The sequence below is a fragment of the Chelmon rostratus genome, chromosome 2 (genome assembly GCF_017976325.1).
Source record: "Chelmon rostratus isolate fCheRos1 chromosome 2, fCheRos1.pri, whole genome shotgun sequence".
Lineage (NCBI taxonomy): Eukaryota > Metazoa > Chordata > Actinopteri > Chaetodontiformes > Chaetodontidae > Chelmon > Chelmon rostratus.
Genome location: NC_055659.1, coordinates 5868110 through 5883126, shown reverse-complemented (window position 1 = coordinate 5883126; position 15017 = coordinate 5868110). Strand labels below are relative to the sequence as shown.

At 42.0% G+C, this 15017-nt stretch overlaps 1 protein-coding gene across 1 annotated transcript in view; it reads left to right on the top strand.

Annotated features, from left to right (window-relative positions):
* nisch (nischarin) overlaps nt 1-14775 on the top strand; it is a 30141-nt gene extending 15366 nt beyond the window's left edge. Inside the window, exons 16-28 of the mRNA XM_041956861.1 lie at nt 220-498; nt 1157-1458; nt 2690-2901; nt 3207-3646; nt 3751-3935; nt 4029-4092; nt 5270-5408; nt 6778-6928; nt 7172-7291; nt 7425-7586; nt 7893-8065; nt 8276-8466; nt 11146-14775. Coding sequence (XP_041812795.1) covers nt 220-498; nt 1157-1458; nt 2690-2901; nt 3207-3646; nt 3751-3935; nt 4029-4092; nt 5270-5408; nt 6778-6928; nt 7172-7291; nt 7425-7586; nt 7893-8065; nt 8276-8466; nt 11146-11473 — 2746 coding nt within the window. The 3' untranslated portion in view covers nt 11474-14775. The remainder of the gene's footprint in view (nt 1-219; nt 499-1156; nt 1459-2689; nt 2902-3206; nt 3647-3750; nt 3936-4028; nt 4093-5269; nt 5409-6777; nt 6929-7171; nt 7292-7424; nt 7587-7892; nt 8066-8275; nt 8467-11145) is intronic.
* The last annotated feature ends 242 nt before the right edge of the window (nt 14776-15017 follow it).

Below are 15017 nucleotides of genomic sequence, written 5' to 3'. Positions count from 1 at the left end.
AACATAAAACAGTGAAAATTTGGAACACGAAAGAATCAGTTGGTGCTACAGTTGGTTTAATATTGGCAGGAGTGTTTATGAAAGTAAAATAAACTGACAGGACAACTGAAGCGAGTGAATGATCATGTGGTAAAGTCATATTTGAAGAGGTGTTTCTTCTGTGTTCATGACATCATTGGCATTTTTAAAAATCTCCGTCCGTATCTCTCTCTCCTCCAGTTGTGTCTGCTCCTCTTCCTCCTCCAGACCAGTTGAAACCACTTGCCTTTCCTGCAGCGCTCCCTGGTGTCCTCTGTTTCCTTCTCACCTGCTCTCCCTGAACTCCTTCAACAAAGACTTCATTGCCCAGCTCTCCCATCGTCTCAGCTCCATCCTGAAGGAGCAACAGATGAAGACAAGGGAAGAGGAAGAGAAGGAGGAGGAGACGGAGGAAGAGAAGCCATCTGAATCCAGGGAGGTTCAGTCCAGTGTGGAAGTCACCGAGGTGGGATGTCCCAGGTAATTTAACCAGCAAACAACCTAATTTTCAAGGATTCCCAAGTTTTTACCGATTTCTGAGGTCCCCTAAAATTTCCACTGATTTCTGGCATTCCCATAAGTTTCCTATGGTTTCTGTGATCTTCTATGGTTCCCACTGGTTTTCCAGATGGTCCCACAAATTTCTGGGAGCGCCAGAAGTTGTTTCTGGTTTACTGAATTTCCTGTTGGTTTCTGGGATCTGGCTGCTGGTTTCTGAGATCCCCTAAAAGTCCCCCTAGTTTCAGTGGTTACTGAATTTCCTGTTGGTTTCTGGGATCTGGCTGCTGGTTTCTGAGATCCCCTAAAAGTCCCCCTAGTTTCAGTGGTTACTGAATTTCCTGTTGGTTTCTGGGATCTGGCTGCTGGTTTCTGGGTTTCCCACTGGTTTCTCTGAATCTCAGTGGCTTCTAGAGCTCTTAAATTTCTCCCTAAATTCAGTCCCACTGGTTCATGAGATTCTGACTGGTTTCTGGGATCCTCTAAAATCCACACTGATTCTTGGGATTTCAACAGACTCTGAGATGATGATGAAGTTTGTGTTTTTGTATGAAAGCACTATCTGTAAATGTATAAAAACTTAAATGACAAAATGATAATTCTTCTTGATTCATCCACTCTTTTTTGCTCATTATTCCAGCCCAGGCTCCAGAGATGGATACTTTGAGATGGGTCTGGATGACTCTGTTGAGGAGTCCGTCTGCTCCTCCTCCACATCACTCGCTGTTCCCCCTGCAGAAGAGTCCAGTGCCCACCAGGGGGAGCTCTATGAAGAGGAGGAGGAGGAGGAGGAGCAACTCCAGATCAGCAGGGTTCTGTGGTGCTACTGTCTTCAGGTGAAGGAGGAGGTGGAGCAGAAGGAGGCGTGTCTGGTGCTGACGGACCGGCTGTTTGGCCTGATGTACCTGTCAGATGATTTCACACGGACCAATCAGGACGCAGGTGGGCACACAATCAGCCTCAGTTAAGCTTTATATAGTTTATACAAACAAATATAGAAGCTGCAGTTGCCGCTATTTTTTTTCATATTTGTTTGCATGAATTATGTTTTCTTTCTTCTTCCCATCTTGGATTGAACTAATTAATTAATAATTAAGAGTTCATGTGACGCCTCCGTAATGTAGCAGGATTATGATGTTAGCTGGATAACTTTGCTGTGAAAAACTTTGATCCTCCTCACATCTGAAGCAGGTCTTTATCCAGTTAACTAATCCTACTTCATGAGACTGCTGTTAGTAGACTGTTCATGTTCTGCTGCTGCAAGTTTTGGAAAACTTTGAAACATATCCACCGTTGTCTGACATGATAAGGCTTTTTCAAAGTTCACAACAGAAACAAATCTGACAGACAGATGCATCCCAAGACCTAATGCAGAACTAGTTTATTAACAGGAAGTGAAACAGAGCTCGACTTGTGTTAAGATATTAACGAAGATCTAGTTACCTTTTCTCAACAGCGGAGACATTGATCTGTTGAACACAACACAGTTGCCTGTTTTGGTTAGAAGTTAACAGAGGAGGGAGTATGTAACGGAAAGTTATGATGTGACTATTGACCAACACCTGCACCTCCCTGTCTCTGCTGTTGAATCAGGAGGAGGAAGAAACATACGCCTTGTACTGTGGTGTTGCTTTGATGGTTACTACGGCCCATGAGCCAACGGTGAAGTGCAGGCTGGTCCCAAATCACATTCGATTGGATAAATCTATGTTCTGTGTAAGCCAGCAAGTGCAGAATGAGTCATCAAACATATTTTCACATTTTACAGGAAGAGAAAAGAGAAGGTTTTGTATATGTAAACACTGGAAAAAAAATTGATATTGATATTTTTGATGCTGTCAAAAATAAAAGCAGAAAAGTGAATAAATACAGGGACATTTACACTACATTTCTTTTTCCTCTGTAAGTTAAATCATACTTTTCATCATCATCATCATCAAAATTTAGGAGCACCTGTTAAGTCAACATGCAGTGCATCACATACATTTTTTAATCATCTTTTATAAACCAAGAATTAATCCATGAATCTGAAGTTTAATCAATAATGAATGAAAATAAATGTTATTTGCCACCATAATATACAATAAATTACATTATGCATAGACCTGTAGTGCAGAAATGATTTTGCTGCATACTGGAATATATAGAGAGTGATCTTTCCCACTGTTCTCAGACCAGCAGCAGAGTCCTCCTGTGGAGGAGGTGCTGTCCAGCCTGCAGCTGGATCTCCTGGTGCCATACTCCCAGCTCCGGCTCTCTTCTGAAACCGAGCTCCCTGACTCCTGCCTTGCATTTGGCCTCCAAGCTGAACTGACCCGGTGGTACATCTTCTCCGAGGCCAAGGAGCTCCAGCAAACCAAGGACGAGCTTACAGTGCTGATGCAGGTCAGAGAGCAGCACATGATTAGAGTACCTTAAATAAAAAGGACAGTTTTCAGTTTTGATTAAATTAGTATTTGCAGCGTGAGTCACAAGTAAAGACATAAAATCAACACAGTTTAATGTCATAAGATCCAGATTATTGAAGAGGTCTTTCAACACAGTTCAGTTTATAATTGGGTCAAACGGAGCGATGGACGAGCGATGTGTTGTATAAAGTCTTATGTGTGGCCATTCATGAAGCATGAATCAGACATTACTCTGTTGTGTCAGCACCTGGAAAATAAAAACCTTGTCACTTGTTTTTCCAGGCATCAGGGTCTCATAATGACCTAGAGCCCCCGAACGCTCCTCAGCTCCTCCCCCGCTCGGTCATCAACTCCTGGGAGTTGGAGGAGAGTCAGGGAGCCCAGGGAGGCTATCCTGCCCACCTCCTCCCTCCCTCTTCCTCCTCTAACCTGGACACCCACCCTCTCCTGTCAGACATCTTATCCAAGAGTAGGGAGCCCAGCCTTCCTTCTCTCCTCTTTCTCACCCACCGACACCTCTGGGTGCTGAAGATCGACTTCAGAGAGCTTGCAGAAAGAGAGAGGGGCAGTGCTGACCTTCATCACTCCTCCTCCTCCTCGTCCTGGTGCAGGCTGGTCCGTGTGCCCCTTGGCTCTGTGGTCCCTTACCCCAGAGAGAGAGCTTCTCCGCTTGTGGACAGATCAATAAACACCTCCTGCCCTGACCCAAAGCACCACCGCAGGTACACAAGCTGGATTGGATGAATGGAATTTGAGTGGCAGAAATGGCTTTCTGTGCATTTAAATGTCGTCATTATCTGTATTGTACCCATCATGTTGTGTCCAGGAGGAGTCACACTGTGGAGCTGCTGCTGGGCGGCCAGAGGCTACTGCTGCTCTTCCCTCTGGCCCAGGACGCGAGCTCCTTCCTGATGGAGCTGAGCCAGCGGAGAGCCTCTCTGGAGGGGCTGAAGATGGTGGCCCTGCCCCGGCCTTCCACACCCTGTCCACATCAAGGGCAACACACACAAGGTGAAGACAGCTCATACACTCAGACCTGGTTTTGATGGTTTGTTGGTTTCTTCTCTCAGTTTGTTTGACACCTCTTTGTTGTTGCTTTCTAAGGCTTTTACCGATCCAGGGACCAGTGCTGTTGTACCAGTACCAGGAAATCACACAGCACCAGCAGGTAGACTTCTGTTTTGCCCAACATAGATTACTTTCTCTCCATGTAACTGCAGAATTCCTTTCTTCCTTATGCCTTAATTTACAGCTGCATGCTGTACTTAGATTTAGGACAGACAGTGTGTCCCAGTTTCACAGCTGTAGACACAATGTACTAATCTTATCAGGGCCCTCATTTATCAGTGAGTGTATATGACATTTATTATCAAAGCCAAGCCATGATGCACAGTAAATGCTGATGTACGTCATTGAAGCTGTAATTTCAGCACTTAATCACAAGAGTCTGACTGGTACATCTGTGATAAGATCAAATAATGACAGTGCCATGTCAATATTTGATCTCATTACAGATGTACCAGTGTCAGCTTTACGTATGTTGGTTGATAAGTGATAAGAAACATCAGAGATATGTTTGAGTTGACATAAAAGCTGTCTCCATTACATATTTTGTCCACTGAGAGCACTGAATTATTTCTGCAGTGTAAAATGTCCCCTTTAGTCCTGCTTAGTCCTGCTTAGTCCTGCTCAGGACATATTTTGGCTACAATTTTTTAGGAACTGGAGAAGTTATGATAAAAAAAATATTGTTAATGAGGTATTTTTCAGTTCTGGTCTGTATCAGGCTCTAATTATCACTTATTTCAAATTTTATAACAAAGTTTTTATTGTTTGTTTTTTCTATTTTTTGGTCCAGATTGTTACTGGAGCATCACACTACGACCTGGCATTTTTTTTCATTTCATCCAGCTGTGATTTGTTCCTCTGTGCCCATTAAATGTTGCATCAGGAAACATGTAGTGTCCATCAACATCACACTTAAAAATGAAAGTCAGGTAGTTATAATAGCATGGAAATGGTGACTAATTGTACAACATGACAGCATCATGGAAGAGGCACTTTATTTCAGGGCTAAATGGATTATGTAAATATCAGATACATTCTGCACAGTGCACATAGTTTATTACTCAGAGGTCTTCATGTGTTCTGATTAACTGAGAACTGACCCAGAATCTGACTCAGGCCAGGTCCAAATGATGTTGAGGCACTGCATGATTTCATTTTTTCTACATCATTAAACAAACACCAGGAAGCACACTGTCATCTTCTCTTCTCATTAGATTACTTCTTGCTGCCTTTGATATTTTTATCTTTTCATCACTGTACTTCCTTGTCCTCCTCAGCTGGGACTCATCCCGCCTCCAGGTGGAGGAGAACCAGCCGTCCCCCCACCTAATGCCGGGTCTCTCCCCAGGACTGAAGCTCCTGGCTGGGCTTGGAGGACAGCAACTGCTGACCTACTTCCACAAATATCTAGCGATGGTAGGACACACACACACACACACACAGACTGTTTTCCAAAGTAAACCATAGCTGTTTAAGAGTGAAATTTTAGTAAGGCTACAACTGACGATAATTTTCATTATCGATATGTGCATTGATTACTTTCTTGATTCATCGTTTTGTCTCTAGAATATCAGGAACTAGTAAAAAGTGTTGATCAGAAGTTCTCAGAGTCCAAAGTTAGATTTGAAAATGTCAGTTAGTGTAAAACTCAAACAGTCAGTTAGTAGATTCAAGATTTCTTTATTGTTATTGAGCATGACATGCTAATGAAATTTGCATTGCAACCCCCATGTCAGAAACAGGATAATAAGAAAGATAAGAAAGATTCTAAAATAAAATTAAGATACTAGAATAAAATAAACCAAGATGCAGTAAAAATATTCGTTAATGTAATAAAAATATACCAGAAATGAAAATATACTAAGACAATAAAAATATACTAAACAATAAACAATAAAATATACCAATGAAATGTGCCAACAGCAGCTGAAATATACTATAATGTATATACTGAATGCAAATTGTTGGCCATTTAGTTAAGTGTGTGTGTACTTAAATGTTAAGTACACAGAAGGTGGAGGTGGAGGTGGAGGTGTAAAGTGCAGTGGTTCACAGTTCTCACAGTCTCTCACTCCAGTGAGGGGCTGCTGGGGGTGATAGCTCTAACAGCTCTGGGGAAGAAGCTGTCCCTCAGTCTGTTAGTGGTGGTGCGGATGTTCCTGTACCGCTTTCCTGATGGAAGCAGTACAAACAGTCTGTGGCCCGGATGGCTGGGGTCCGTGACGGGGACCCGGCCTTCATATATAGAGTCTAGGTCAGGAAGGGGCCAGTCCACAATGCCCTGTGCAGTTTTAACCACCCGTGCCAGTTGTTTCCTTTCCTGTGCTGTGCAGCTGCCATACCACACTGTCACACTAAGGCAGAGGATGACTTAGAAAGCCAGCAAATAAAAAGCTGGAACAAGAGAATCTTTGCTTGAAAAATGACTGAAGTCTTTATCAGGATAGTTAATTTTATGTTGATTGGTTCAGCTGTGAATTTTTGCTTTGTGCAACTTTGCCTTTAGTTAGTCCAGGTTGAGCCCAGGACACAGAGCATGGACTCCGGCTGTGACACAACAATCACTAAAGACAGAAAAATGACACCTCAAAGAAGAAGCGCAGTTGGCGCTTTTTCTGCCTTAACTCAAAGACAGACTGTTCTCCTATAGCATCGTTGCTTTTACTTCAGGGAAGATCTTAAGGCGGTGTTCATGTTCAGAAAGACATTTTGCAGTTCTTGTCCCATCTTTTTAAAAAAATCAACTTTCATTTCTTTTTTGTGTCACTTCTAATGCCCACACCAGTCTGAGGCAGAGGAGGTGAGACAGGTCTTGTGGCTGTCTGTGGTTCTCTACAAGTCTCCAGAGTCTGAGCTCACCTGCTGTTTGCTGCTCTCCACTGATACGATCTACTTCCTGCTGGAAGACTCCGCCTCTACGCTCGGTCATCACTCAGGTACGATGAACTGACATGATTTGGTTCAGTCGGGGTTAAGAGATAAGATTACATTTAAAATCACATCATGTAATGTCAGAATACTGCAATACTGCTGCTCCTGCTGCCGAGTCAAATCAAGTGAGTTTGTTTTCTGGTGTGTTGTGAACATAACAGCCTTAGTGGGACATAAATGTGTCTGTAGACTTTCACTTTTGTTAAATCTCTTCCCTCTTTGTGTCTTTCTTCATCTTTCTCTGTTAGTGTTGGACATAATGGACTCTGGAGATCCTGCCGTCTGTCTGTGCTGCTGTCTGTCCATCAGACTGTCTGAGCTGCTGTCTGTCAATGTGGGACTGTTTGACCAGTACTTCAGAGTCGTAGGTCAGTGGATATACACACCAGTGTTTGCAGAATTCACACAAATTAATACCAAACTGTTGCCAAATGCTGATATTACTTTGTGTTACCCTCTCACCTATTCATGGACTGTCTCTCTCTCACTCTGTGTTTGCAGGTCGTTCGGCTGATCACATCGTCTGCTGTCTCAGCAGGGACAGTTATGGGACGAGCCTCTTCCTTCAGGAGCTGATGTCAGCTCTCAGTCTGCAGCAGCAGCTTCCTCCTCCAGAGCCGTCAGATCAGGACTTCTACTCTCAGTTCACAAACACAAACACAGGTAGACACAGTGCACTTCCCTCTGCACTTACATGTAACTCATGATTGTTGGCAGGTCTCTTGGTTTACAAACAAAAATCTAAAATGTCTGTTACTGGACCACATAAAATCCATAATGAGAACATTATACAGTGAAGGGGATTACAGAAGCAATATACTAACCTTTTTGGAACCTATATATGAATTTGTTAAATCCCTGATTATTTCTGTGAAAAATTACAATAAATTGTCTGACTAATTAGAATAATTGCTGACCTGGTGTTGGCCTGATAATAGTGACAGGTGTGATTTTTGTCTCCCCCTGCAGGCAAGATGCAGAACTATGAGCTGGTCCACAGCAGCAGGGTGAAGTTTATTTATCCCAGTGAGGAGGAGATGGGAGACCTGACCTTCATCGTGGCAGAGAGGAAGACTCCAGCCAGCGCAGCGTCCTCGTCTTCGCGCTCCTTCAACGTCCTGCTGTACCTGCTGGTCTTCCAGGTAAAAAGTTCTTTCTTTCTGAATTTAGGGGCAGTTAACATGCTCAAACTATTTCTAGAACAGCAACAGTGCTTCTGTGCATTGTCTCTAAACACAGTGCAGGTTGCCAGATATGATTTCTGAGTTGGTTTTGCACTGATTTTATATTTCCACTCTTTGTACTTGCTTTGGTTTAGGTTAGTTATGTCAACTTCCGTTCCTTTCCTCCAGGTCCAGATCCCCAGCAGTTTGCCCAACCAAGGCTCTGCTCTCTCAGGCCACTCCCCCTCTGTTTCTGGCTCTGCCCTGTCTCCTGTACTCCAGCCCAGGACTTTGATCCTGACCAGCACTGATGTGTTCCTATTGGACGAGGACTATGTCAGCTATCCTCTGCCCGACTTCGCCAAAGAACCTCCCTCCAGGTGAGCACACGGGAAGCCCAGGGTTCCCATGATCAACGAAAAACTGGAAATGTCATGAAATTTCAAAATCTAGCATATATAATCCAGGGCAGTCTCTGAATAGCAGAATCATCACTTAGCGTTTAGAAGGCAGACGGACAAATGTTAAACAAACTGTGAAACATGTCGTCTCTTCTGAGCGCTCAGTCATAGATACACAGAGGGTGTCACAGGGAACATGGGGCACTCAGGAATAAAATAACAACTGAAATCAATATTCACTGAAGCCTGAAAACAGAGAGGCAGAACAGCACACTTCTCACTGTGAGGAGGAGCAGAGGCTGTGTGACTGAGCAAGAAATCAAAAATACTCATCATAGTTTTCCTATTACCGTATTTTCCGGACTATAAGGCGCACCTAAAAGCCTTTAATTTTCTCAAAAACCGACAGTGCGCCTTATAATCAGATGTGCCTTTTATATGGATCAATATTGGTTAATTATGGCTATTGTAGTCAGGGGGCGTGGTTGAAGTAACAGCAGTATTCCACTCTCTGTGTGCCGTCATCCTTTTACTGCCGCATGCAGTCAGCTGTCAACCTGAATAATAAAATGGCTATTTCACTGAACAATGAAAAAATATGAATATATGCTAAATAATAGGCAATTAAAATATTAATCAAACGTGATTAATGTGATTTCTGCTCCTGAACCTCAGTGCACAGCATCTGCACATCAGTGCTGTGCGCCGTCACCTGCATCTTTACGCAGGATAAACTGTCATCTGTGAGCGCGCGCGATGTTTGTTTCAAAACGAACAAACTAAAATAAAATACATTTTAAACAAATGCTCATGAATTATTTTCAAGAGCCGCATCAGAGGGATGAAAAAGCCGCGGGTGGCCAACCCCTGATCTAGTGGATGCATAACGCAACCCGTACACCACAGTACGGTACTTTCTGTCTATGCGCCTTATAATGCGGTGCGCCCTATATATGAAAAAAGTTTTAAAATAGGCCATTCATTGAAGGTACGCCTTATAATCCGGTGCGCCTTATAGTGCAGAAAATACGGTAGTGACTCGCCAGCAAATCCCAACATGTTTTGGTTGATTGAGGCTTAGTGTGTGTGATATAATTCAAAGGCATGTCTAATACCTTCAGTATCAACTATTTGATAATACACAGCGTGATATTTATAATAAAGTTATAATGATATGGTATAATAATGATACAGCTGCACACTAAGCCTGCAGGCATCTTATATTAAGGCTTGTACTTGACATGCACTGGACATCTTAAAGCCTTTGAACTGACTGAATGAAAGATATCAGACTGTATGCAGATTTCCTTGAATAGTTTGCTGTAATATTTTGCACAGTTGTCAATACTGCTGTTTCTCTTACACGTGCTTTCATGCTTTACGTCATTATTCAGTCTGACATTGTGTTATGTCAGCTGTCTTCTGTTTGGTTACGGCTAAATAGTGCCCGTCCCACTGTCCTACTGACGTCATTGTCATTTTTTTGGAGCAGATTTTTTTTTTTAGAAACAAATGTGGTGATTTAAGAGTTGTGAATTTTTAAAATTGACTTGGAACAACTTGCCGCATCCATTTCTCCCACATTTTTAAGACCGTTTTCTGGCTCTGGCACAAGAAGATAACGTCCCCATTCTTAGCCCTGCCTGCAAAGCTCTGATTTGCTCAGTACTTTGTCCAACTCGGGAAATTACCATTAATGAGCACAAAACTAGACCTATTTTAATCACTGATCAGATAATATATAATATTTGTCATTATGGACAGTTTTCACCCATAAACAAAATATTTGAAATCCTAAATGCAGCTTTTAGCAAACAGCAGCACTTCAGAGATCCAGTGTTGCTGAAACGGAAGCAGCGACAGTTTTATAAGCCCTGAGGCAAATCTGCTGCATCACTCTCTCTTAGTGTGGAGATCATAAAGTGAAAGTAATAGGTGATGTTTGATTGTGTTGCTCTGCTGTTTACTGACTCTCTGTGGTGTTCAGGAGGAAACTATTCCACTGTTTTAACTGATTTACAGTCCAACAGCTTATACAGATGCATTAAAAATCTCTGAATCAGCTTGCATCCCTTATAATAGACCTAAACATGAATTTTTGAGTCGAGAATAGGATTCGTCTCTAAAGCGGCTATAATTGATATTTTTATAATAACAATATATCATGACAACGTGAAAGAGGTCGCTCATATTGATGAATCTGTAGACAATTACTACCTCAATCTGCAGCATCCATCTGCTTAACGGAGCTTTATAGCAAGATTCAGATCATTGTTTAACTGTCTGGCCACAACTTTACTGTTCTGGTTCACTCTCACAGCTCTCATGTTATTTTTCGCAGTGGGCAGCAGGTAGAGAATGCATGATGACTATAGTGGAGGATTTAGCTGGTAGAGATCAGAGAGAAAAAGAGAGTGAATAAACTACTGGAGGTCTTCAAGTTTTCAGAGGCTGGAAAATTACTCTGGTAACATATTTAGCCTGATGAAGAAAATGTTAAAAAATAGGTTTTAACTTGGTCCAGAGCTGCTTTTGTTGAATCTTAAAAAAAAAAAAAAAACATTATGAAACATCTGAGGTTATTCTGATGATTACTGACAGTGCGAGAGTAGTTATCTTCCTCCTCCTCCTCCTCTTCCTCATAATGTTCTCCTGCAGGGAGCGATACCAGCTTCGTGAGGCTCGGAGAATCCGGGACCTGGACCGGGTCCTGCTGGGGTACCAGACATACCCTCAGGCTCTGACCCTGGTCTTTGATGACCTGCCTGGCCCTGACCTGCTCTGCCACCTCACCATGGACCACTTCGCCGCCGGTGTGCAGGAAGCCCCGAACAGAGGGGCCGGGGCCAGTGGGGGCGCAGAGGGCGAGGTCCAATGGTGTGTCTTTGTCCCAGGAGCCGACAGCAGAGAGAGGCTGATCTCACTTCTCGCTCGCCAGTGGGAGGCGCTGTGCAGCCGGGAGCTTCCTGTTGAGCTGACTGGCTGATTGGTCAACGAGGATGACAAACACATGGGTGCCAATGGGAGCTGACTGGCAGGAGGAGTCAGTGTATGACCAGGATAATACACACGGATTCAGGGCTTGATTGGCTCTTAAAGGGCCTCAATATGCTTCAAACATACTAGTTTGTACCAAGTGTTGTCCAACCAGGACTAAAGGCAAAGCATTCTTGTGCTGCTCTGAATGGTCTCAGAGAAGGTCGAGCTGCAGTGAATCAGCAATGCACATTTACAGTCTCTCCTTGCGGGCATTCATGGTGTTGCACGCTGTTGTTCACATGAAAAGTAACAAGTGTTTGTGTGAAGAAAGGAAAAAAGAGACCTAGAGAGATTTTAAATACGTCTACTCACATACCTCGATGCACCTCGCCACTCATATATCCCAGCATGGCATTTTTTCTGATTTGAGCAGCTGTCTGTGAGGATTATTCTCAGTAAGCACACCAGAGAACAAATACGGGTCTTTCTTGACATCATTTTGACATTGTGTTTTGACAAAAGTCAAGCCAGGTTAAACCTTCTGCCAGATCACCTATATCGTTCTCGCCAAAGCCACCAGACCCAATTTACAGCATCAGTAATTTTATCACTGTAAAACACACTTCATGTTTCATGGATCTTTAACTTCAACAAACTTCCAAAATAAAACTCCCAAAAACCATCTTGGTTCATCTTTTCACTAGTCTAACAATCACTTCCAATTAGGGTTTGGTCAAAAATATTATATGTGAAAATATTCCGGCTTAACTCACTTTTTTTCCCTGTTGTTTCTCTTATGTCCGCCCTCTCTCTTGCTCTTCTCACAGAATTTTCTCCTCTAATGCGGTGAGTTAAGGGTTTATTACGACCAAACCAGAGTTGATGGTGATTGTTGTAACAGTGAAAATACTAACCAGGATGGTTTTGGTGAGTTTTAATTTGCTTCAGTCGGGTTTGAAGGAAGTGTGTTTTACAGTAATAAAATGACTGTATTTGCAAATGGAGTCTGGTTGCTTTGCCAAGAGTGGTAACGACTGTATCTGGGTAAACCAAAAGGATCTTACCCTTGAAGAAAAAGGTGCATCTCTGTAGGTATCCTCAAAGGAGCTAGTTCAAATGAGATGTTGACTGACCACGACGAAAGTCAAAGTGTTTCTCTGTGTTCTGTATGTCCACACTGGAAAGTGGGTTGAAAAGCCTGCTGTCACTGCATGGGCGTGATTGTTGGTTTCCGAAAGTCAGAAAAATTACAACTTTTCATGTTAAATGATCCATCAAACACTTAGTTTGAAGCATACTGAGGCCTTTAGTCGTACTTTTTTTACAAAATGGAAGGGATGCGGTTCTGACCACACACTGTTTGGTGTCCGCCACAGAAAAATAAACTGAGACTTAGTAGGACTCAGTAGACACCAGACTGCCATCACAGACTGTAGAAGAGGCCTCTGACCTCACATGGAGCTGAAGTAGTAGTGATTTTCTGGCACAACCTCACTTTCTTGCAAAGTATCTCACACAAAGGAGATTTACTTATTTGGTGAAAGACTTAACTGACAGACAGACTGGTGTTGCACAGCAGGGGGCGCTGCAGACAGTCCACAGGAGTTCTATTTGATTTTAATCAACATCACTGTAACAGCTTGTCATTTCTGGTAAATCTTCTTGTTCGCTGTCTCATCTAGAGTCAGATTAAAAGATGCATCTCAGTTTCATCTCTGCGTTTCCAGCCCAAAGATCCAGGATGTGTTAGCCTAGCTTAGCACAAAGACTGGAAGCAGGGGGAAACTGCTAGCCTAGTTCCATCAAAAGAGAAAAAGCATCTACCTTCCAACAACTCCAAAGCTGACTGATATACATGTTGTTATTATGTAAAGTTACTCTTAATACCAAAAATCACTTTTATACGTTTCCATTTTTACATTGCGCAGTGTGACTCTGGGTGAGGCAACAAGCCGATTTCCCAAAATGTTGGACTGTTGTTTTAAGTAGCACACACACACACACACACACACACATACACACTGCTGCTTGGCACAATATGCTCCCTGAACATTTTATTCCTTGCACATTGTAATTAATTAAGCAGTATTACTGAACTGTATATTGTTATTAATATTATATTAATATAATTAATTAATAATTTTTGCTTTTGGACAGACGGATGTTTTCCATCCTGAAGCTGATTTTGTACTAAACCTGAAGGTTGTGATGATGTTTCCAATATGAGCTCTGAAATGTCATATTTAGTATTATCATTGAGTATTATTTTTTATATTTTCTTTGTGTTTTATTTTATTGTATATTGCATTTTTCATGCATTATTATCGACAAATGGGAAGCCCGCCAGCGTTGGACACCCCCACCCTTCACCACTGTTTACGTTACATGTTGTTGTCTTGTTAAAGGGGAATGCCACTGAATTAAAGTGAAAGTGAAGAAAAATGAAAACATTTACAAATTCCTTTTTGGTTTAGCAACGTTTTTTTTGTTCTTGGAAAATCAGCAGAATTTAACCACAGTTTCGCACTTTTGAGCTGATGCAGCAATTAAACCAGAAAACCAGTCTGACTGTTGGATTAGTTGTTGAAATGGCAACTGAAACGGACTCTAGGATGGACACAGTAACTGCAAAGGTTCATTTTAGCCACATTAAGTCTGGAAATCTTAGTGTGTTAGCCTTTGTCTTTTGTCTTAGCCAATGGTGTGAGATTATTCCAAATTAAAATAAAAATCAGGTTTCACAAATCATCTTTATAGCAATGCAGAGATCAGCAACAATTCATTACTATTGCAGTGACCTGCTTTTTTCTGCATTGCTTTATTTAGCTTTGTTTAGTGCAGGGTTGTCTGTCAAAACCGTTGACCTTCGATCAACTTTTTCTGGACTGCAACTCGCGGTCATCTAGCAATGTGCTCTGGTGGCCAATCAAAAACGTGCAAGCAAACATTCCTTGTAAATTTCTTTGTAACATGGACACCTTGTTTCTACTGTTTACCTTTTGATCGATTTTGATGCTGAAAAACAAAATAATTCTCAGCGTAACAACATCCTGTCTCATAGTATTATAAACCACTGTGCTGTGGTTTGGTATCTGATAAGCCATAAAAGTCATGGATCTGCAGGCTTTCAGGCTGAAAACGGCCCTCCATTAAAACGAACAGTGGCATTGTGTTGGTGGGAGCATGTTTGTTTGTTTGTATAGCATCTTTCAGCAACCAAGCAGTACGAAAAGACCATGTAAAAAGACAAGTAATGCAAATGTAAGTAGAATTTAAAATGAGTAAACTATAAAAATAAGCTAAGAATGACAGTGTGGTGTAAGATGTGAATAAACAGTTCGAAATTTGATTAAATACAAAGCAATGCAGGAAGTCCGTCTTGAGTAACAGAGCAATAATTCAGTGGGGGTTTGTTTCCAGAATGACTGCTCATGTTTCTTAAGCTTTCAAACGTATTTTTAGTGATATGACTGTGTTTCCGGATCTCAGGGTTCTCTTTCCATCTCACTGATAGAAATGTTGAACAAAACTACCAAACTAAGACCAAAGTT